This window comes from Micromys minutus (genome assembly GCF_963924665.1).
Source record: "Micromys minutus genome assembly, chromosome: 21".
In the NCBI taxonomy this organism is placed as follows: Eukaryota; Metazoa; Chordata; class Mammalia; order Rodentia; family Muridae; genus Micromys; species Micromys minutus.
Window position 1 is genome coordinate 34,314,948 of NC_137956.1, and position 24,982 is coordinate 34,339,929.

Genomic DNA, 24,982 nt, shown 5'->3' on the forward strand with positions numbered 1-24,982 from the left:
CACAAGCTGAAGGTGACACGGATAATTGGCAGATTTATGGAGAGCTATGACTTGAAAGAGAAAAGACTGAGGCTGGAGGATCAATGGGAGTCTCTTGTAGCATTAAGGCAAAGATACTGGGAGTCTAACACAGGATTAAAGTGTGAAGCGGGGTGTTGGAGAGAGGGCTCAGCAGTCAAAAGCACTGACTGCTCTTAAAGTCAGCAGACACTGACAGTGGCTTGTAACCAATTTTAATAGTCTGCCCAGTGTCCAGGGACAATTGGGACCCTATTCCTGTCTCATTTCTACCCTGGCCCCTCCCCCTCTCAGCCCATTTTCCTGGAAGTTCCAGGCTCCATGTACCTTTCGCCCCATGTTTTAGTAATAAAGATTAAGCTGGTTTAAGAGCTGGTGGGTGGTAGTGACTTCTGTCAGGGTGAGACATGTAGAACCGATGACTAGTCTCTGTGTTCAGTCAACTGCTTATGTGTTCATGCCGAGCTCTCGGTCCATTCTTATATGACGCACTCTTTTTAATGCTCACTTCGTACAAATAAGCCAGGGCCTTGGGGGGGGGTGTGGAACTTTTTGATTTCCTAGCATGGGCCCCTACTGACTTAGCTGTCAGACAGCAGCGCTAAGGACCTGATCACCTGTCGCCTACAGGAGGACTGTAACACTAGAGGGTGCCATCGGCATGCCTGCCCTCTGCAGCTTGCCCCACCCCCACATCTCATGCACCCAAGCTCCCAAAGACACTTGAAGAACTTCTCCTGGCCCGCCAACTGACCGTTGAGAAAGGACTCCGCCCACTGAATGACAACAAATTGCTTGCTGTGTTGTCAGGCTCAAAGGGAGATTTTTACCAAAAGTTGATTCTGATTTGGTTTTGGACCACGGCTGTTATGTACTCACTGAGGCATTTATTTCTAACAAGTTCTTCTTTCTGGCATCATGTGCAGGCACATGTGCACACACGCATGTGTGTACTCATACAGATTTGATTCTATTAGAATGACCTAGGAGACCCTTTTTAAAAATGTCTCTTCTTGGGCTGGATCCAGGAGTTGTGACTGCTGGAATCACACTGAGCCAAGGGAAAGAGACTACCTAAATTCTTTAAAAAGATTCTTATTTTTGACCTTTTATTTTTACGGGTATGTGGTTGCGTGAGTTTGTGTGCCTCCCATGTATGCAGGATCTTATGGAGCGAAGGAGGCATCAGATCCCATGGAAATACAAACAACTGTGAGCCACCATGTGGTTGCTAGGAATTGAACTCAGGACCTCTGGAAGAGCAGATAGTGTTCTTAACCACTGAGCCAGTTCTCCAGCCCCGACTACCTGAATCTTGAGCTCAGAAGCCAAGGTTCAGTTTATACGATATTTAGTCAGACTGTAGAAAGAAATCCTGGTGAAAAAAATATTTAGACAAGAACGAAGTTTTGGAAACATAAAGTCAACAATCATTTTTATTTTGTGCTCTGTGTATGTGGTAACACAGTAGGGAAGACAGACATGAAGGCCAAGAGAAGCTCACGGGTCATGTGAGCATCTGTCTCCACCACGGAGGTAGCCCACCTCTTGGATTTTAACTTTTGTGGAAATTGCAGGCTTCTAGGAGTCCTGGGGAGAGAAGAAACATATAGGACATTCAGAATACTCTTGTTTTTATGAACTGTTTAGCGGAATGAATGAACCGAATGGACAGTTCAGTATAACATAAACTGTGCCAAGGTTCATTGTCCTACTAGTCTCATGCACACTGTGTCCCAATCCCCCAGTGCCCATCCCTACAGAGCTCCTGAGCCTCCCACAGGGAGGGCTCCACACAAGGATGTCGAGGCTGTAACGTGACTTTCTGCCTGCTACCATCCCCAACCTTGTTTTACCCAGTGAGGCTCTGAACCTGAACTCATATAACTAGAGGCTTCCTAGGAAGGCCTTTCTCTGAGAGTGTTAGGCAGATGGTAGCTGGTCGTCCCCAGGAACTCCTGAGCTGAGTGTAGGGATGGAGTGGAGAATAACAAAGCCAGACTGTTCTCCTCAGCATAGAGGGAACGGAAATATTAACTTGGATTTTGTAACAGGTAGACCTCAACAATCAATATTGCTTACACTAGAATCCCATATGGCAACTTGTAAAAGTATGTATAGTATAGTATGGTATGATATGATATGATATGATATGATATGATATGATATGATATGGTATAGTATATTGTCTCTTCCTACTGTCAGATCTAGGGATTAAGCTCAAGTCATCTGACTTGTGCCACAAGCTCTTTTACCCACTGAGCCATCTTACCAACCCACACTTGGTGACCTTGAAACCGACATCACCCTGAACCAGCACAGACTCCAAAGCTGTGTCTCCAGGACAACAACTTAAATTAAGGCCAAACCTCACCAACAAACTACAATTGAAGACTAGCCACTGTACACCCCATGTAGTCTCCCACACTTTACAGATGCTTTCGGGTGAATCCCCAAACAGAGGGTAAAGATATGTTTTATTCTATTTAAATTCCTGGACTCTGACGTTGCGGATGAGCCTAGCACCTTTCTAACTAGCCAGAACTTATCCTGTTTGAAGCTCTATAGAACAGGGCTGTCCAAAAGGATGTTCCGTGATATTGTTTTTGCTATGGCTATTTTCAACTGAAATTGTAGCTGAATGGAGCAAGGAAATGATATCTAGATTTAATTCAGCTGAGCCCTCACATCTTGCTGGCCATTGCCATATTGGGCAAGGACCTCTAGTAAGTTTGGTGCCCTTTTTTAAATCTTAGGAATAAGGTGGGATTGTGTACATATAGTGTCCTGGGTCTGTGGCCCCTTTATAATATGTGCATATAACCCACACGAATGTATATGCTAGGTTTCATCTTCCCCATGTGGCTATTTCCTAAGGGTCTGAGTTCTTGTAAACACCACACCAGCAACCATCACTGGGTTTTCTCTGCAACCTCTCCACACTGTTCATTCTACTTACGTGAAGTCGAGCACTTCCTTATGTTACTAACAGCTTGCATATACTCTTCTCCTAAGTATTTTTCATAGGTTGTACCCTCTGGAAGTTTAACGAAACATTTGGTGTCATCTCTGAACAGAAGGTCCTTGGTGGTAGACCGGAACAAACAGAAACTGCCAGTGCAGTCTTGTTTTCCAAATAAATCCTGTCGAATGAGAAGAAAATATAATGTGAACCTATGACTCAGGCTGGAAACACCTGTACTGCAGGAGACTGAAAGATCCAAACCAGCCCTGGGGACAGAAGAAAGCTACAGAAGGTGCTTTGGGAAATTTCCATCTTCTTCATTTACCATCTACCCATTTGAAGCCTGAACCACAATACCCCCAAGTTCTCTGAGATTTCCCGGCCCTCTCAACTACCCACTCGCACCTTTTGCGAGCTCTTCCAGTTTATTACTAAGTGATTTGGAAGTGGTTATAGGAACTGAGAAGAAATAGCAATGTCCCTTCCAGGAAGACATCGGATATGAGCCCTCTCATAGAAGTGGTAGGATTAAAAACAGCAACAGCAACAAATTTAGATCATGTCTAAATTTTAAATTTGTCTTAGGCCAGCAACTTAGCTTCGTCCAGCCTCTCATAGTTGTGAATGATATGCTGAGAAGTCTAGCTTTCTGCTGTGCATGAGGAATATTGTTAAATGCTCATTATGACTGCTGCGTGCTCTCTTTAAACATTAAGATCTTTATAAATGCCTCGCCTCAAGAAGGAGAGGTTTGAAACACTGTAATAAGGTTAAAGACTTCACATTGAGTCAAAAAGTAAAGGCCATCTCTTTAAACATTGGCAATGCTGATACGAAACTCTGTTACCAATTGTAAGATCGTTTGACCCAAATCTAATGTCAAACTGGAAACACCACTGGAGATTATCATGTGCTTTTAAAGGGGGATTTTTCAAGGTATGCCATTCAATTTTCCTTTCTTTTCTTTTAAAACTAATGACAAGTTAACAGACAGGAAGCTATACCAGAAAGGAGGGTAACATTTGTGTGTAGAGGGGTCCCAGGGATAAAAAGTATTCAAGTGGCTCCTGTACCTACCGCCGCCCCCAAAGGCTGGCCCTGAGGGTAAGAGTTGTTTTTTCCAGACTGTTAAGAATATGATACAATTGACCTAAGCTAGAGAAATAGTAGTCAGTTCTGGTCTTTAAGACTTGTATGAAGGGACCTTAGAAAACAGGATCTGTCTTCTTCGTTTTCAGAAAAACATTCTTGAGAAAAATAAAGTCCTGAGTCAAGATCCAAATGAGCTGAAAGGCAGATTCTAGGTCCTGGGGGCTCATAGGTCAGGTGGGAAACTTGTCCAGAGTGACTAGGAGTCCCACAGAAGGAGAGCCAGGTCTGAGGAATCCAGTGCCAGTTCATACCCTGCCTGTAGACACACATTTCCTAAACCCTGTACATGTGTGTGTGTGAGTGTGTGTGTGTATGATTTCCATTTAATAGGTGAAGAAACTGAACATGGAGATTTTAAGCCATGCACCTAAGATGGCATGGGTCAAAAGCTACCGAGCTGAGATTTGAACTCAGATGTTCTGATCCACGATCTAGATAGTCCAAATTCTAGTTTTCAGAAAGGAAATGCCTACTCTGAAGCTCCATTTAGCTCTGAACTCCCAATAACCTGCCCCTGCTAGGAATAAATGGTAGGAGACCCTGGGTGGTGCATACCTTCTGGCTAAGCAGCACACTGCTAACCCGGCCTGCCTTCTCTTTTCGTGAGACCACAACATGGTTTGGAGCTTGGGCCAGGTGGCAGCTGGCAAACTCAGTCACAGGCTTCCTGGTACCATCAGGGCACAGCAGCTCAAAGTGGTCCTGCGTCAGATCCTTAGCCCATGCAGCAGGGTTCTTTCCTGGGCAGAGAAAAGGGGTGGATCAGCCAGATCTAACATTGTAGTCACTGGGGATGTCACTGGGTATAGTCACTGGGTGTGTGGAGAGTGTATGCCTTCTGTCCAGCAGAAGGTTTAAGGTTATGGCTGTGCTATGGCAGGATGGTCATGCATAGCAGGTGGTACTCAACTCATGAGAACTTACTAATGACCACTCTCTTCTGACCTTCCCTCTCAGCCAAATGAAAAAGAGCCACGCTCTATGTGTATTATTTTTAAAAAGGAAATAAAATGTCATTTCTATTAAATCCTAATGCTAAACAACAATAACGCTTTTTTTTTTTTTTTTTTAAAGACAGGCATGGTGGTGCATGCCTTTACAGAAACAAATGGATCTCTGTGAATCTGGGCCAGCCTGGTCTACACGGTGAATTCTAGGTTAGCCGGAGAGAGTGAGGCCTGTCTCAGACAAAATCCCATGGCCTTTAGTACTGGCTCCAGCGAAGGGAGGGAAGAAGGTGGTGCTCTAAGGCAGTTTCCCTGCCTCTATTGCCTCATCTTTCGAAACGGAAAACCTGCCCCAGACGATGCTTTTCAATCCTCTTAAACATTTTCAGTTTGTCGTCATGCTAGTCCCAGGTGCAAACATCTCATATCAGCTGCTTACCTAATCTCTTATGCATTCTCTTTGCAATAATTAATCAATTGATCAACTGATTTAAAGACCTCCGCCTTTTTGGAGGCTTTCAGTGGTTCCTCCTGGCAGTTTTTCTCGACAGTTTTCATTTCTCGCTCACAAAGCAGGACCGTGACCTCTCGTTTCAGTCACTGTCCACTCAACTTTTTCCGTAACTGAACCAAGACTACGTGAGACCAGCACCATCCTATTTTAAAATTCATTTCCTTACAAACTAAAAATCCTCAGTTCTGCATTCCTTAGCTCCCAATGTTTTCTCTGGCCCCAATCTTAGAAATCACAGTTTGTGTTACTAAGCATGTCTCTTGTTCTCATTTACCTGTATACGACTCTGTGGGATGCTACAAGTTTACATTGCTTTTTCTCAGCAGTAGATCTTAACACATATGAACTTCTGTAGCTCTTTCTCAGCTACGCATATACCTGACAGTGTCTTCTGCATCATTATGCAAATCAAGGTAATTCTTTTAAACCATTGGATCTTATTCCATAGTGTGACTATAACATAGTGTTTTAAAGTCATTACTCCATTAATAGAAATTTGAATAGATTAATACCACAGCAGTGACGAGTGTCTATTGAATATGAATGTGCTTATGTAGATGTGGAACAGTTAATTCAGCTTAATTTGAATGTAACCAGATTGCTTCCATCACCCTACATGGTAAATACTTGCTTAAGCATGATTCAGGCCTTGGGTTAATTTCCAATACTAAGGTGGGTTGTTTGGAGGGTCAATAGGAGGGACTAGCAGAGGATCATAACAAGGTTCTCTATTTAGAGACAGATGCTATGAAAAGGGAACTGGGAAGGGCTTGCATTTGTGCCAACTGAGCTTGTAATGCATAAAAATAGCAGCTTGGTGGAGGAGATGGAAGGTCAGGTCCCCTACAGCAACTATAACCAGGAGCCTTTATGAAGAGTGGAGAGTCAAGGCCTAGAAATCAAAGACTTACTCAGAAAAGCACAAAAGCAATCAAAGGTGACACTTTGGTGGCATGAAGAAAGCCTTTAAAGGAAGTTTAGAAATCATGGGGGGAACAAGGGAGGGAGAAAGTGAGTGAGGGAGGGAACAAGGAAGGGAGGGAGGGAGTGATAGGGAGAGGGAGAAAGGAAGGGAGAGAGAGAGAGAGAGAGAGAGAGAGAGAGAGAGAGAGAGAGAGAGAGAGAGAGAGAGAAGCATAGTCAAACCAGTCCTTTAAATAAATTCTTAGCGTCTTCTGAGTGCAGTCTGAGGTGCTGGGAATAAAGAGGAAGGGAAAGAGCCCAGTGATTGCCCATAGCCAAAGTGCACACAGACACTTTACAGCAGTGTGGACAGAGGATTCCCATAATAGAATGGGGTATGCCGCCTGGGAAGGCATCTCAGAGAAGCTGCTGCCGAGATAGGTCATCCTCCATCAGCTGCCCAAGGCAGCTGCGTAATAGTGAAGGGATCAGAGAGCTGGCAGGAAGTCACAGATGGCCTGAACCGCAGTGCTTCACTAGCCCTGAGTGACATCCTTACCCACGCTCAAGACCATCCTCCCAACCTTGCCATCCTCCTCATCCGTTAGTTGGCATTCTGTGGTCAGGAAGAGCTTTCTCTTCATCCTCTTTCTAGGCAGGCTCGCATCATGGGTCCTCATTTTGATCTATGGCTTGTTATCCTCTACTGTTAACATGCCCTTAATGTTCAACATTCCCAGACTCGGCAGTGGGAGAGCCTTTACCCTGGCTCCCCTGTGCTGTGATCCGTCCCATCCTTCTCTGCACGGGAAGTGCCAGCAGCTTACCGAGTACATTCACCACGCCCCGACCTGGCAATGACCTTTTCCATAGGGATTACTGGCTCCTTTGTGCAGAGCAGTTGCTTCTCTCTCCACTGAACATACTCTAGAGCCTGTCAGTATCTACTCGGCTAACCCCAGAGAATTCCAGTGACCCAGATTCTGTAGGGAACAGAAGAGAGCGCACACATAACATACCATCAATGTTTTCTTGGACAGTCTGGTCTTTCACAAAGGCTACATCTCCCTTCTCAACGAGGCACCTGAAGAGATCCAGATATGGGGAGGAGAGAAGACCGGAGGTCAGATTGATGCCTGTCATTCAGAGACACCTTATAGATCCAGGTTAGTCACCTGATGTCATCAAGTGTTAGGGCTATCCTATCACTAAGCAATGTGCAGAATAAGGAGAACAAAAGGCCCCAAGTTGCTGTGCAGTCCCATAAGCTCAGCTCCACACACTACACCGTTTTTCCTTTATTCTTTGTGGGTTTGAGAGGAGGGTGTATATGCACATACATGTGAGTATGCGTGCCAGTGCACATGTGTTTATGTGTGCAGAGGTCAGAGGTTAACACTGGGCACCTTCCTTCATTTCCCCACCTAAATCTTTGAGACCTGTTCTCTCCCTGGACCTGGAGCTCCTCCTTTGGCCAAGCTGACTGCTAGTGAGCTCCACTTGCTTCCTCTCCACCCCTCGCCTGCAAGTGCCAAGGTTAAAGATATGCATCCGTGCCTGGCGTTTATGTGGAGTTTTAGGTATCCAAACTGAGGCCGTCATGTAGGTGTGTGGCCAGCATTTACAGACTTAGCCATTCGCCTGATTTCTACATAGTGATCTTTATCTCAGCTTCCCACTCCAATCATAGGAAGGTACCGTGACTTTGGCACAAGTGACCTTTGGGACTTAGTGCTGACCTACACACTGTGTTTATCTGATTCTCTCATTTAGATGCTGGAGGTACATCACAAGCATCCCAGACATTGCCAATGTTCTCTAAAGGCAAACTGCCCCTAGTTGAGAACTGCTAAGTCGTATCGCCTGTCAGTCTCTGTCTTGACAGCAGGCTCTGGCAGATAGAGCTCCGTGGGGGCTCGAATGCACCCCCTCCCCCCACACACATTAGGATTGGAAAACTCACTGCAAAGCTCCTGTGTAACCATTATATCCCTCTCTGTTGTTCGGAGCACATTTGCTTGGGCCGATACACAGGTCACAGAGGGTGGAGTTCTTCTCATACCCAGGAGCACAGCCTTGGCTGAAAAATTCATCTGAATAGAAGAACAAGGAAAAAAATTAGGTTTCTTTGTGTGTATGTGTGTGGGGGGAGTTAATTCTAGTGGCTTACTTAACCCCTGACAGGCTATGAAATAATTCCCTCTGCGACCTGACACCCACCAACCCAGAACCACCATACTGTAGTTTCTTTGAAGCAAACTTCTCAAGGTCGGGAAAGGCTTTTGTGAGCACTCCACTTTGGGGTGGAGGAGATCCCTGGAGCACCACGATGGTGCCGTCTCTAGCCTGCAGAAGGAAGTGGGGGGGGGGGGTTCCTGAAGTTGTACCAATCTTTTCTGTGTGTGTTTCCCCTTCCCTGCCATTCATTAGAAGACCTCTACTACACCTCAGAAATCAATGGAGGGATGGGGATCCCTGCACATCAGCTGCTTCCAAGGCTGTAAAAGCACAAGGGGGTTCAGGGGAGCAGAGGTCAGGAGCCTGTGCTTTCTGCCTGTGACCCCAGGTATACTTTGCTTCTGAGACATCAGAGCATCTCAGTGCAGAGACTATCCCCATGTCCAGTCCCCGTATATGCTAAGGTTTCAGGGTTCATAGTCGGGTCTATAATTCTCCCATTTTTAAGGAATTGTCCAAATTTAGAGACCTCGGGAAAGAAGATCTGAGGAAGCCAATATGAAGGAAGCAAAGTCATGGTCAATTTTTCTCTGTTTGGATCGTCTACTCAGAAACATAAGGAGGTAGAAACAGCCTCAGGTAGAGGACATGGTGAACTGAAGAATCCTAGACTCTGAGCAGGGGCTTGGTGAGATGACCAACACCTTAAGGGACCCAGGAAACCACACCCCACAGTCATATCACAGAACCCCGATGGCAGAGATTGCTGGGTGTCCACCCAATGTCTGTCACCCTTTGCTCCTCCGTCTCGAGGGTCTAGTTTGGTTTATAGTGGGTATGTGTAGGCAGGTGTCTGACAGTTCACCCAAGGTCTGCGCAGTGGCAAGTTATACGGAAAAAAACCGCTTTCTCGTCCAGAAGACTCTCCTCAAACACTGACCATAGCTGGTGTAAGTTTCCATTTTCTCTCGTTCCTGCCTGAACTGTAACTGCCTTGGCAAGGTTGCTATGAACATGGCAGTACCGTGATGGAAATGGTGGACCAGAAAGAAGGAAGGAGCCCTCAAGACCTTATCAGCCACGGGATGTTCACCTCTGACCTTCATCGTGAGAGAGACAAGTCGATGCGCATCCACTGACACCATTCTTTGCAACGGAGACAATCGTCCTGACTCCACCTCTCAGCTCCTCGCCCCTCCTAGTCCTTTTTGCTATTTCCTCGAGGTTCATTTTTATGAAACTTCACTTTTATGGACCCCCGAGCCCATAGCCTTCCTCGGGACCCCCTTTTTCTGCACGGCCCTTCTCAAGCTCTGCTCACCGAACTTGCAGTGGTTGATCCTGCTGTACAGCAGGCCCATGGGAATGTTCCAGCCAGCGGTTCTGTCTACTCCGGTGTGGCAGGACTTCTTGCCTTTCAGGTTGTTCCAGGTGATGCTAGAGTCTGATGCCTTCACTACAGCCACAGCGTAATACCCTTTAGGGAAGACACCTGAAAAGAACATTTGATATCGCTGGGGCCTCCCAAAGTATATGCTTCCAGCAGAAGGCACTGTCTCCTTAGAACAAGGAGGATGTCCTAAATAGTACATCATGTCATGAAAGGAACTCCATATCTGACTCCAGTGAAGAACAGGACAGTCTATCAGGATGAATCTCAAAAGCAAAGCACTCAGATCACTTGGTGCCCCGTGATTATGTCCATTTTTTTTAAAAAAATGCTTTGATATATTGATTTAAAAATAAAATAATGGGCTGGGGAAATGGCTCGGTTGTTAAAATTCTTGCCATGTAAGCGGCTCAGTCCCCAGAACCAATGTAAAAAAGCCAGGCCTGGTGTCATGTGCTTATAATCTTACTACTAGGAAGATGCAAACAGACAAATCCCTGGGGCTTACTAGTAAGCCAGCTTAATTTACTCCAGGCCAACAAGGATCCTATCTCATAAAACAAAGTGGATGAATCCTGAGAAATGTCACCTGAGGTTGCCCTTTGACCTCCACTTTGCAAACATGCATGAGTGCCTACATATACACGTATACACATAAAATAGCAAATATTAACATATCATTAGGGATATGGCTAACATATAGCCCTTACCTGTATGCATAAGGTTACTGAAGTTAAAAATCAATAACTCACTTTCCAGATTATTAAATCAAAGACATGGATACAGAAAAGTTCATGGAACTCTGGCATTTTGTATATGAACATGTATTGGGGTTAATCAGGCCAGATATCCTATTAAAAATATGGTTGGGGGCTGGAGAGATGGCTCAGTGGTCAAGAGTGCTCTTCCAGAGGTCCTGAGTTCAATTCCCAGCAACCACATGGTATCTCAGAACCATCTATAATGGAACCAGTTTTCCTTTTCTACTGTGTCTGAAGACAGCTAAAGTGTACCCATATACATGAAATAAATGAAATAAATCTTTTTTTAAAAAAAAAAGGTCTTATACCAGGGTAAACATTAAAAAAAGGAAACACCAACAATATGTTGGTTATAATTTTCTATAGCACAGATGTGCTTTCCATCGATCCTGTCTTCTATTTTCATTAATTCGGGATACTTTCTCCAACGGAAAACCATCCTCATTATCTGTGGTGGAATAATAATGGCTCCTTCTAGATATGCTAAAAAACTGGGAGGTTAAGTTTAGCTGCAGGGATGAGACCACAGGATTGTACACTCGTGGTTCTGTGGAAACACAAGGACTCAAGGTCACTTTGGTGTTAGGCCTCCTGTTTGCTCTTATGCTGTCTTTTCAGATCCACCCCTAATCAAAGCCTTAGTAAGAGATGGATTAGTCTGGTTTCCTGGTCAAGGAATTCCATGCTCTTAGACATCAGCATTTTGAAGTGTTCTGCTCTCTCCTGCAAGGACCACATAGGCAAAGCCTGCGCTCTTATCTAAAACTCTGAATACTTTATGGGATTCGGAAGTGATGGGAAGGACCTAGATCAGTTGACAGTGGCAAGAAATCCTACCGTTGCTAACAAATGTTATATTTACTGGTTTGTTATCAAAGACTTGTTTGGAGACCATTCACAAATTCTGAACCCTTGGGTCCCCTCATGAATTCTTACAGAGGCCAATACCTACATATTAACAGATGAGGGACCCCGTGTCTGAGTCATCACCCGCACGACCTTCCTGATCAATCACCAATCTCTCACCACACTTTGCCTGCTAAGATAGGTTCTCTCCGTTGACTTATAAACTTGCCTAACCACTTCTCCCAACAATGAGAATTTACCTTTCAGTGCCCAGGATTAACAGTTTCAACTTACCCTGTTCTGATAGGCGGTCACAATTAGACTCTGAAAAAGTATGAAGAAATCATTAGACATTTATCTATAGGATGGAAGAACCATGCCTTTCTCATGAGGCAACTAAAAATAAAAGAAGTGGGTAAGACTGCACCCATCACTGATTTAGAATAAGGCCAAGACTCTCCGGATGTTGAGAGTTCACCTGACTGCTGACCTCTGGGATTCATTCACCAACTGAATTTCAAGTGTCTTACTCACTGCACCGAGTTCACCAAGTGCCGACTGAACTTATTTTTCCTGCAACGAGGTAGCAGGAAAAGTGGGCCTTCTGGATATTTCAAGACTTTCCAGACTCCCCATATGTCCTCTGTAGTCGGATCCTTTTTTTTATATACCAGAAATATCATCCCAGAGACTGAGGGTCCCTCTCATCCTGTGAAATGACTGGAGGTAAGGGAGTCTCAGAGACTGAGACGAAGCTCAGGCAGGGAGCATTTTATGGTAGCTGTGAGATAAACTGGGCTGCGATTCTCCTCTCACCTGTACTCCCCTCCCTTACCATAGTTCTCTGCCAGGACGGGCACTAGACCACACTGGCCAGCGATGTAGGCATGTCCTCCATCCAAGCTCATGGCGTCTGCTTCTCCATTCTGCGGAGACACAGCAAGACACAGCAAATGAAGGGTTGCTATTTACTGTGCCACCTGCCCTTTTAGACTGTCTTCTAGAAGGCCCCTCTCAGCCTCAGGGTGACAGCAGATGTTGATACCAGACCCCTGATGATCAGTCAACCCATGCCCAGATGTCAGTATACTTTTATACAGACACCGGTTCTGAGTTAGCGGGGCTTTGTATGAATTTGGCTTAATTTTTCTTGCCTTGACTCAGACAAACCAAGAAAATGGTCTGTAGCTAAAATATAGTATTTTTAAATGTAGATAGGGGTTGGTAGTCTGTTTTGCTTTCTAATAGATATCTTAGAAAGCATGTGATTATTTTTTAAGATTTATTTATTATTTATAACTGTCTTAAAACACACCTGAAGAGGACATTGGTTCTCATTACAGATGGTTGTGAGCCACCATGTGGTTGCTGGGATTTGAACTCAGGACCTCCGGAAGAGCAATCAGTGCTCTTAACCACTGAGCCATCACTTCAGCTCCCCATGTGGCTATTTTAAGTGCTCTTAGCAGGACTGAGAAACTCCAGAAGGCTCAGTTGACAGTGGCAAGAAATCCTCGTGATGTCAATAGATGCTGTATTTATTGATTTGTTGTTATCAAAGAGCCAAGTGCAGCTGAAGTTCAGTTGATAGAGTTCAGTCTATGGCACCAGAGACCTGGGGTTCTGTCCCGAGCATCCTCTAAGCATACGTGGTGGCGTAGCGGCACAGAATCCCAACACTCCAGAGGTAGAAGTGGAATGATTGGATCTATCAGTTCTTTCTCTGCCTCAACCAGTAACAGGCCAACACCAGGTACATGAGACCGTGTCTTAAAATACGGCCATCACTGCCACCACCAAGTACAGAAGTAACTCACAGCAAGAACAAAAGATTCAACTCAAAGAATAGGCAAATGTAGGGGCTCTGTGGAGCAGAGAATCGACGTAGGTGTGTGAGAGCTTGGAGCTTCCTTGCCCTCTCCAAGACTCTACCCTGCAGAACCTCCATGTATTCTCTAAGACAGAAACATCAGGGTTTAAAAGACACAAGAAAGGCTCACTAGACATGAGATGCTAAGTCGGGGTGTGCTAAGCAACCTGTATGGCACAATCCGAATAAGAGGGTTGTCTCTGAGTTATGGTGATGACAGAGGTGCTCCTCTTCTTCTTTCTCAGGCTCAGGGTTTTGAAAACTCTTTGTAGGCATTTTAAAAATGCTATTTTGATCAATTAAGTGAACATGCACTTGCCTGCAAGATCCCTTCTACACTCACCAGCGTGTATCCTGAGCCCACAGGCAGTCTTGCCAAGGTCCTGTTTCCCTCAGCAGGACATGCCTCAGATTACTCTCCTACCATGCTAAGGTAAAGGGCAGCCTTTCAGACCCTTAAATGCTAAGTCTCTGAACCACCTGGGCTCACACCAAGCAAGGATTCTGGAAAGGGGATTTCTACACGATATCTACATTTGCTGACTCAGCCTTCTCGTGGGCCAGCCAGCTATGGTGTGAGGGACACGCCCTGGAGAGGGAGGAGAGGCAGGAGAGACATACCACAATCTTGCTGATGCAGTCCTCAGTGGTCTCTGCTGACTCACATTCTATCTGGCCCCCGCTGTTGACGCTCCACTCGTCACACTTGATTCTCTCCTGGTGACTCAGCGCACACCACTTCACTGGTGAGTTGTCCGTGGAGATCTCCGGGCCTGTAGTCCAAGAAGAAGGAGCAGGGCTCAGGAAAGAGAGGCTCCAGCCACTGTCAGGTACAGGCCAAAGCTGCTAACTGCTTCATGGAAATGGCCAGCTAAATAAGCGGGTCCCATTCAAGGAACTCCTAACGGCTAGGACAGCAGGTCGGACGCGGTCCAAGTTCACCTGAGTTCAGTGAAGTTCAGCTTTTCTTCTTTTGTAAGATTTGTTTTTCTTTAAGTGTGTGTGTGTGTGTGTGTGTGTGCATGATAGTTCAAGTACCCTCAGAGGCCAGGGAGGGCATCAGATCCTCTGGAGCTGAAGTTACAGGCCATTTTGAGCTGTCTAGTATGGGCACTGGGAACTGAACTAGAACCCCCTCAAAAGCTATACTTGTTCTTCACTACTAAGTCATCTCTCCAAACCCCAGCCTTTTCTTTTGAGAAGCCAACTCTCTAACCTCAGGACACTCCTAACACTTGAACTTCTTCCAACCTCCCTTCCCCTCCCTCCTTTCTCCCCTATCTCTCTCCCTTTTTCCTTCCTTCCTTCCTTCTCCAAATAATCATTTTAACTAACCAGTTATTTCTATGTTCATTGTTTGTCATAGGTTTCCATGTGGGAGAATGTAAGATCGAATGGAGAAAGGGGCAACCCCCCCCCCACCAGGGCACCCTCCCGTTGAAGCAGTGCAAACATGGGATCAGTATAATAAATGTCTAGCAAAAAATTAAATAGACAGACAGATAAATAGATAGACAGACAGACAGATAGATAGATAGATAGATAGACAGACAGACAAATAGATGATGAATGGATGGATGGAGGAATAGATAGAAAATGGATGCATAGCTAAAAATTAGAGAGATACATAGATAGACAGACAGACTGACTGTGCACATGCCTATCTTTTAGGCTCAGTCCCCAGATCACTTCCTTAAGAGGGCCTTAGTTCAACCCCTGGCCAGGATCTGTTCGACTTTGGTTTTCACTAGCCTGAGGCTTTGCTATTTTACTTCTGTTTTTCATTCTTTTACTTTGTATTTATCTGTTCGGTAGTGTGATCATCTCTCAAACATTTGTCCTCCCCCTGGCCTGAAATTCCCAGGTCAGCGGAATCTAATCTGTGTTTTTTAGCCTAGCGTCCAGCAGAGACCACATTCCTGGGGTCACCTAGCTTTTTCTGAACACTTACACACGCCTTCCCGCTGATTCCGAATGGCGGTGACATAGCTGTGGCCGAGGTACAGCCTGTAGTCCATCCCTGGGGGGACCCTTAACAGCCCAAAGGCAGAATCCTTAAACAGCAGGTCTTTCCCAAGAGGAGAGCTGAACAGTTGGAAGTCTTTTGATTTGCCTTTGCCAAAGTGTTCCTGTTCCCAGAAATAAATAAATAAATAAATAAATAAATAAATAAATAAATAAATAACAACCCCCCCAAAAAAAACAAAACAAAAAACAAAAAACAACAGAAGAGTAGACAGTGAAGTAGGGAGGCTAAAAAGAACTGAAGAGAACAAGAAAAACTTCAGGAAACTGATATTAAAAGCTCGAGAAAACTTGCAAGTACCAGGAGAGAAGGCATTCAGGCATGTTCTCCATCACCGAGCACCTCTTTGCCCAGTACCCTGTAAGGACCACCCCACACTCTCCTGATCCTGTCTCCCTGAGTAGAACTAGCTGAGAACAAGTTATCTAATGCAGAGGCATGCGTGGGCTAACTTTCCAAGAGGCAGGGAAAGTCAGTCCCTCTGCAGTCCAGGTGCATATGTGGGGGTGGTGGGGTAGGGGTGGGGGAAAGGAGACAGATTCTCTTTCCTTCTAGGATTTTCTCTCGGCCTTGAGGGCCTAACTCAGATGGAAAGGGTATCATTGTTCAAAAAGGTGGTGGATGTTGATACCAGAGAAGACAGCTGCTACTTCTACCAGGATGCTGGCGAGTTTAGTGACACATGGCAGTGTCCCCACTGTATCCTGAACACACAAGGACTATCTCAGTGTGTCCATGTGTCAAAATGATCTGAGCACAGAGTGGTAAAGCAGGAGAGAGGATGGTGGGTAAAATACCTGGGCCACTTTGAGAATCTCCCAGATCAAGTCCTCTTTGCCATCTACATTTCGAGCCACAACAGCATGAGAAGGGATCCGGGCTAGGTTGCACTCCTCATACTGATCCACTGGCTTGCGGGTATTGTCAGGACAGAGCAGCTCATATTGATCCCTGTCAGCCTTCTGCGGCAAGACCTCTGAGGAGGGAAAGTTCAGGTTAGCCGATGGCAGGCTGAGCCCCTCCCCACCTTTGAAGTCCTGCTACCAAAGAAAGCACAAGCTGAAAAGCCCAGAGGGGTTACTGAGGGTCCAGGAATATGCAGGAAGGTGAGCCTACAACCGGTTAAAGACACAGAGGCTTCTGTAGGCCAGTGAAGCAATGGTTGCCTCCATCCCACAATTCCGAGCTGAGCAAGACTGCCGACAAGTCAAGGTCAGCCCAGCCAACCTCCAGCCCTCGGCTGGGGCACTTCTTCCCTAGAGGTAGGGCCACCGTGTGGTTTGAGTGATAGAAAGAGACCCATGAGTCTTGGTGGATACCCCTAAAGTACCTTCCTCTGCACACACAGAAACTCAAGCAGCGATAGAGAGACCTTGCACACTCAGGTCTGACCACTGAACACAAGAAGGATGACAGGGGACCTGCCAGAGTCTTTCTCCATCACTCACCAAATATGGTTGTGTGCTTGACAAAGGCCACATCTCCACCTCCATCTTTCAGACACCTGGGGGAAAGAAGTACATGAACAAGGACTCCTACGAGGCGGACCCTGCTCCTGGTCCAGATCATACTGTCAGCTTCCAGACAAGGACTGAGGCTGAGCGGCCCCCACAGTGGAGACAGCTCTAGGTGAACTGCTGACATCCACAGTTCCACCGGGATGGGGGATGGGCTCACATACCCCAAAATGGCCGACAGGAGGTGAAAATATTTTAACGTTAAAAAAAAGCTTCAAATCCTTAGTACAGTAGGTGACAGTATTTCTACCCTGGCTATGCGGACTTCCGGATATAAGCAAGATAAAAAGAGAGATCAAGAAATCAGGCACATGACACAAAGTCCTACTCCTAACCAAGGTTGAAATTGATGCTGGCTTGGGAAAAAAAAAAATCTCTTTTCTCGAAGGGAGTATATCAACCATGTTTCGGGTAGGAGTAGCTGACCAAAACACAAAAAAAGACTTCATGTTTTGTTTTCCCCTGTGTACTTTTTATTTGGTTTGACCTTCAGTGTTTGTGGGGGGGGGGGGGAAGCAGTGTCCTCTGGTGTGATGATATCTTCTGGGGAGAGGGATAGGAGGAGTTGGGGGAAAGAAAAGAATGTGATTAAAATATATTTTGTGTAAAAAGAATAACTTAAAGAGCCACGTGTACTGTTGGAGTGGCGCAGTGTCTACTATTTTGAGCATGGTCACTGTTGGCATAGAAAGTCATTGCTCAGCAATGTCCCCAGGCACCAGGGGTGTGTCCGTCCCTTCGGATGCTGCTACCCAGCTCGTGGAGAGGAGACACCAGCCAGATGTGAGAGCTCTGAGGGGAGACCACTCCCAGAACAAGACTTGATCTTTGACATCAGATGAAAGGGAATATAGGCTACCTTGGCCTTGAGAGCCCCCAGGTTGGACCACTGCCTCCCTGGGAGAAGTCTGAGCCACCTAGATGCTTCTAGGTAGGTTGGGTCAGCAAAGAGCCTTCATTTGAGGACTTGTGGCCCTGGTCACCACAAAGTGGCCATCTCACTCACCTTAATGCGCCTGAATAGCCAAAGAACGGTTGAGTAGAGGAACAGCCGCAGCCTGGACACAGTTGACACAGTTGGGGGAAGGCCACCGGATCTGCACAGGGGACACAACTGCCCGAGAAGTAACTGGCCACAGCTGTTCAGCACAAAGAAATAGACAAGGTATAATAAGTACAATGCTTGTCACCCAGCCTGGGCTGGTGAAGGGGTGCAGAGGTGAAGTCCCCGCTCAGCCTTTCATGTGCTAAGCAGGGTTTCTAAACAGGAATAGGTTAACCCCACCCCACACCCCACCCCTACCCCCGCACCGCCTGCTCATGCTACTCAGTTACCCTCTCCGGGACATAAGCCAACCTTCTTGCTAGCCAAGGCTTGCCTTAGACTTTGTTGACTCACTCTGCTCCCTGACCTCTCAGAAAAAAGGGGAGGAGGGCACTCTGGGGACTGTAGAACAGCCTAGAGAGGTGCAGGACAACGTCATGACCAGCAGGTGGCACCAAAGTGCCAGAGTACGGGGGAGTTGGGGGGTAGGTCAGGGTTGGGGGGGGGGTGTATAGGACCAGCCACTAAAGTGAGTGAGTATGGAAATCCACTGTTCCCTCCTCAGGACAGCCTCTGCCGGGGTGTTGGGAGCTCACAACAACAAGGCTCAATTTGTTACTTTCTAATCGTTTTGTTTCCCCTCCACTACCTTGGAGTTCAGCCTACCTGTCTGACTAATCAGGACTATGTGACCCCAGCAGTCCAGGACAATCAGAATAAAACTGGTGGCTTACCTTTCTCAAGAGGCTTGCGAGGCTCCGGCAAGTTACAGTAAAGTAAGCCAATGGGGATGATCCAGCCTGCAGACCTTCCCAGGCCTGTGTGGCAGGACTTCTTGCCTTGGAGCTGGTTCATCTGGAAGCCTGTTCCCTTCTTCACCACAGCCACAGCCAAGTAGTGGGTTTGTGGATCTGAAAGGGGACAGTGTGGAGGGGGATGTTGACAAGGTCAATTTGTGCCCGGAGGGCTAAAAGATCTTCACATTCTCTACGGATTCTCCCTAAAAAAAGCTCACTAGTATCTAGTATCTGATACCTGCCTACGAAATGAGATTTAACATCTACTAGGTCATGACACCCCTCCTGGGTACTTTGGGAGGACTCACGTTCATGAGATCCATAGAACTCTGCGGCCACGGGCTTCAGGTTGTTAGGAGTCAGGCCTGCGTCGTACACCCAACCGCCATCCAAGGTCATGGCATCAGCTTCACCTCCCTAAAAGAGAGTAAGTCCCAAATACTTATTCCAAGGACGCCCTCCCTAAGCCACAAGTGGGAAGGAACGGGCGGTGTTCCATGGGTCTCAGGCTAGAAAAAATCCCAAGCATAATAACACCCAGCCCTGCTGGTTTGAGTTGATTCCATTTAGAGAAAGAAATGGAGTATTTTCTCTCTCTCTCTCTCTCTCTCTCTCTCTTTTCCTTGATGTATCCAATACCTGGCGAAAAAAAATTTTTTTAATATGGATTTACCCTCAGCAATTGTTGAGGCTTGGTGTGGCAGGCTCGGTAGGGGGAAGGGTCTCTCCCTCTTCAGATGGGCACAGATTATAGCAGAGGCTCTGCCGTGGTTGTAGTTGAGCATCCGCGGGCCTGTGGATGGCTAGGTTCTTGCATCTGTTTCCGTGTTCAGTCACACAGAGGGGTCTGTGGTTCAGGGACCCTCGTGTTTTGAGAGTCCCTACAGATTACAATCTCCTCTGTGGGTGCTGCTGTAGAGATGGAAACCCTGAAGGTGCTCATCTTTCCACTGAAACAAGGTTCACTGCTTTTCTCTATGGTCCTGAAACAGTGCGAGCTAGCGTGCCATGGCCACATGCATCTGTTAGGCCAGAATTTGGGAGACCCAGACTTTGAAGCTTTGGGATGATCCCCTTCCTTTCATTTTTGGTATAACTGTCTACTTGGACACTGACAGTTCAATTTTTACAAGTAAGCTAAACCAGAGGCCTAGAGGGGCTAAGTCACCTTGGTATGCCCCGTGGCTGCTAAGACATGCAGCTGGGATCTCGGGCCGGAGAGTCTGGCTTATTTCTTATTGTTGTTACTTCAACATTCCTTGCTTATTTTACTTCATGTTTTTGTGAATGTTCTTTTTGGGGGGGGGTATTTTTTTTGTTTGTTTGTTTTAAGGTAGTTTATGTATGTGTACTGATTTTGAACTCATGATCCTCCTACCTTGGCCTACAAAGTGCCAGACTGATAACACCCCATCATACCTCACGAAATTCTTGGATGTCCTCACATGACAAGTCTATCTAAGCTCCTGCATCAGGAAAGCTTGACCATACTTCAGCATAAGGTCCCTAGGCTAGGTTAACCGCAGCCCTCTCACGTGCCTGCCTAAGAAAGCACAGCACCTTCAGGAAAATGTCCTCTTTCATTGGACCAACATAACACACACACACACACACACACACACACACACACATCAGGAAGGACAGGTACTTGTCTCCTCACATCTATGCCTATATGCGAAAATGGAAACGTAAATATCTAACTGCCAGTCAGCCAACACTTCGAGCCTTACCAGATTGGTTCACTCTGAGCAATCTCGGACTACTCGCTTCCCTGACTGTTGAGTTCCTGTACTCCCCCTCCTTAACTTCCTTTTTAAATGTCCATTTTACCTCCGCTTGCAGGAAACTGGGGCTCAACTCTCCCCCTACTGACGGTAATCATAATTACAAGTCGTGTCTGTCCTGCTCTACCTAACAGCTGGCTGGGTTTCTCTGGTTTCCTGCTTATAACTCACACCAGCTTGGCTCTGCCTTCGCACGTGCAGTCTGTTCCTGGTGAGGTTCCCCATGGATCTTAAAAGACAACCCTACCCGGGGTCATCTGCTGAGTCTTAGCTTCACTGCTTCCTTCTCTAAGAGACTGACGGGCCAAAGACGCTTCTTTAAGTCCCTGTCAAAACATTATTCTTCCCCGTTGTTGAAATGAATACTCGCTCACAAACCGTTCTCTTTCTTTACAAGGCTGTGGACACCTAGGTGTGTAAAGGTAATCGATGTTTACGTCACCAAGGTAGCTCCGTGGGCTAGAAGAGGGGCTGACATGCCCAGGTGTACAAGAGTGATCCTGAAGGGTCCCCAGTCATCCCTCTTAATGTTACCCCACCCCCATCCACTCATCTTGGCAGATATGTGTCCAGGGCCTAGGTGCGGGGGTTGGGGGAAGGATGCAGTGCGGGGTTTGAGGGGGGACGGAGGAAAGGGAAAGACAGACAGAGGCTAGGAGGGTGGAGAGGGAGAAGAAAGGGAAGGATGGAGGGACACACACACACACACACACACACACAGAATAATTTTTGACACCACAGACATTCCTCCCCCTCCCCATACTCCCCCCTGCCCCAATTCATAAAACTTAAGTACCTCCCCACAGTCACCTTTCAGAGCGCATTGTCTCTATGGAAGTGATTTGAAGAGCAGCAGGGAGGGGTTGACCGCCCCCGCTCATCAGCCTCTACCCCCAGGAAAGAGTCATTCCAAAATGCCTCAAGCAGATGGTTGAACGGCCTTCTACCGTTCTGTTTGTTCACGGCGGCAGCACTTACCGAAATGGCCTTGATGCAATCCGGATAGGAGGTTTTCTTCACGCAGGCGAGCCGGGGGCCATCAGCCGGAAGGACGGTTTTCATGTGGTCACGGAAACTGATACACTTGGTGTTCTCATGCTCTGACACGGCGCACCATTTAACCGTTTTGTCAGGGACAGCCAGGCACAGTCCTGCAGAAGAGAAGGCGGAGGCATAAAGGACCCACTCCCCCTGCCAGGGGAGAGAACGCACCACTTTATGAAGGGTCTTGATGGCCACCTCCTCTCTGCTCCACCCTGTTCTCACTCACAGGGCTGTGCTGCACTCTGATACTGGAAACTGATAAACAGTTCGCCCCAACCACCTGCCGCTTTCCCACCTAACCCTGGGCTGCTTGGAGAGATGCTGGGATAGCTGACAACCTGCTCTTCTCTTGCCTTGCTGTCACGGCTGAAGGTCCACATTCAAAATGTGAGCCTTCAATCGGCAAACGCCATCCTCAGCCACCTTCATACACAACTCTAGACAACAACTCTAGGAAAGGCATACCGTCTTTTGGAAACGAGAAAGCATAGGCTGGAGAGATGGCTCAGTGGTTAAGATCACTGACTGCTCTTCCAGAGGTCCTGAGGTCACCCAGCAACCACATGGTGGCTCACAACCGTCTGTAATGGGATCTGATGCCCTCTTCTGGTGTTAAAACAGCTACAGTGTGCTCATATATAATAAATAAATAAATCTTTAAAAAAAGAAAGAAAGAAAGAAAGGAGAAAGCTGGACTTGAAGCGGGGGGGGGGGGGGGGAGGAAACAGGTTTTTCCAATGTCATCATGTTTGTTGGCAGCCCCAGACTCTAGGTCTGCTGACCAGACCACAGAGGAAGATAACAATCTTAGGTTCTCTCTCTCTCTCTCTCTCTCTCTCTCTCTCTCTCTCTCTCTGCACTATGGTAGATCACGAGTTCACCTGTGATACGTTTTAGCTGTCTTCTCTTTAGAACTGATTTCGAAACTCCCATTTATTCAGCAGGTTCGTTTGTACCAAACTGTCCCTCTATGTTTAACCCTTTTCGGCCACCATTTAGAGAAACAGCTGAAGACAATTATGTGCCTCTTGATGAGTGCTTGTGCTTATATAATTGGGCTCATATGGCACACGCATGTGCAGACGGGAACACACAGGGCTAAAGGGCAACATGGGGTGTCTTCCACTATTACTTTCTGCCTGGTTTTTTGGAGACAGTGTCTTTCACGGAATCTGAGCCTTGCTGGTCCGTCACATCTCTTCCCTTTCGGGCAGCTCAGCAGAGCTGACTTACTGACTCAGCAAGTCCACAAAATTTTAAGCATATACTTGGGTAGGAGAGGCTAACGGTCCTTAGGATGGATAAGGAAGTATGACAGGGAAACTGAGTGCTCCCAACTCCTTCCCTTTAGTTCACCCTGGCCACCCTAAACGACCTCTCTAGCCTCTTCAAACTTTCAAACTCGTTCATCTAACTTGTAAATTCTGTCCCTGGTCCTGTGTCACTGTGCACAGCCATACAAGGTGCTCTGACAGGCTGACAGTTGTTAGGAATGGCAAATCACTCAAACTGGAAAGCCCCCAACAATGTGACAAATGCTAACCACAGTCCAACTGAGCCAGGCACTTGGGTGTTTGAGACCCTTTTCTGATGAGGAGTCGGCAGGATGCAGGACTGGAACCTGTGACCTCACCCTCACCTGACCCCCAGGCTTGTGCTCTAACAAGAGCGGTCACAGGAGAAGTACAGGTATGATTTGAACCCAAGAACCCAAGAATTCTGGCTTCGAATTCCACACTCTAGCCTAAGCCACCAGCACCAAAGGCATCCAAGGAGGCTTCAGACAATGAAAAGATAGCAGGATTAGATCCCAGAAGTTGTGACTGCCACACTAAACTGTTAGGACTATACTGAGAAGCCCGGTGTAGCGCCTAGGTAAACTGGTTAAACGTTTTCTAACATCCTATACCAAATCTTCAAATTACTGGCCATAGGGGAGACAGCGTGAGGAAGATTATCAAAGGTAGGGACTAAATCAGAGCCCCAGATGCGTGAGGATCAAACGTTATTCCTAAGCTATTGAAGATGGAGATGCGGCGGTGAGAGGAAGCAAGGGCAGGCTGTTGGGGCTTCCAGCTTTAGCTTGTAAGGACTGCATAGCCAGCCAGTCCTTCCCTGCACCCACACTCACCCAGGGCAGCACAGGCCAGCAGGGCACCCACGGCGAACCTCATCCTCTCCGTGTGTGTGGCGAGGAGCGGGGAGTACAGACCGACCCGCTTCTGCACCGCCTCCCTGTGGTCCGTTTCCCTTTATGCACGGAGCGGGCCGGCTGGGTGCAATCTTTGACCTCTTGTGTTTGCTCAGTCCAATTGCCCAATCATTCCGCAACCACCCCCTTCCTTTCTTGCCCTGAAGATCACCCCATTTCCTGAACTGCGCATGGAATCCACAATCCACCACCACAACAACACCCCCCCCCCAAAAAAAAAAAAAAAAACTGTTTAGAAGGAAGCTTAAAGCAAAACCCGCTTTGTTATCACTGCCTGGAACAGCATGGTACAGCTGCTTGGGTGGGAGTGGCTAGCTCCCGGGTGCCAGGGCTTCTGCTTGCCAACAACTTCATCAGCCTTATTACAAAGAGAGTCTGAGGCTTGAGCAGGAAAGGAACTGCCCTGGACCCCAGACTAGAACCGGAGAAGGAACATAAAGAGGAAAGTTGGGCTCAGCTCAAAGAGGAACCACCCATGTTCCTCAAAGATGATCCAACCCTGCGAGGCCTAGCCTGCTCTGGAGCTGAAAGTGTCCTGCCCTTGAGCTTCTGGTGAGACAATCCAGCCTAGGAACAGACACAGGGGCAAGAAACCCCCGCTCTCCTACTGCCAGGAAATGGTCTGTGAGGCACAGAACAAAAGGCCAGTGTAAGCATAAAGAACAGCAGGGAAGATGCTTTCTTTTTTTTAAATTTACATTTCAAATATCCCTCCTGAAAATCCCCTATCCCATCCTCCTCCCCCTGCTTCTACAAGGGTGCTCTTCCATCCACCCACCCACCCTAGCATTCCCTTCCACTGGGGCATTGAGCCTCCACAAAACCAAGCCCCCCCCCACACACACACACACTGATGCCAGATAAGGCCATCCTCTGCTACATATGCAGCTGGAACCATGAGGTCCCTCCACGTGTACTCTTTGGTTGGTGGTTTAGTCCCTGGGAGCTCTGGGGGGTTCTGGTTGGTTGATGTTGTTTGTCTCCCTAAGGGGTTGCAAACCCCCTCAGCTTCT

General features: G+C 47.0%; 1 protein-coding gene across 1 annotated transcript; it reads right to left on the minus strand.

Moving 5' to 3' along the window:
• Positions 1–1,436: 1,436 nt before the first annotated feature.
• Positions 1,437–24,042, minus strand: LOC308434061 (serotransferrin). The gene is made up of 17 exons (XM_080934240.1): positions 23,889–24,042; positions 21,692–21,864; positions 19,238–19,346; positions 18,867–19,043; positions 18,094–18,226; positions 17,019–17,074; positions 16,368–16,546; positions 15,496–15,673; positions 14,166–14,317; positions 12,510–12,600; positions 11,969–11,998; positions 9,999–10,169; positions 8,463–8,592; positions 7,519–7,583; positions 4,691–4,875; positions 2,978–3,161; positions 1,437–1,608 (listed from the first exon to the last, which is right to left on the minus strand). The coding sequence occupies exons 1-17, from the start codon at positions 23,929–23,931 to the stop codon at positions 1,574–1,576; spliced, it is 2,091 nt and encodes a 696-aa protein (XP_080790366.1). The 5' UTR covers positions 23,932–24,042; the 3' UTR covers positions 1,437–1,573.
• Positions 24,043–24,982: the final 940 nt, after the last annotated feature.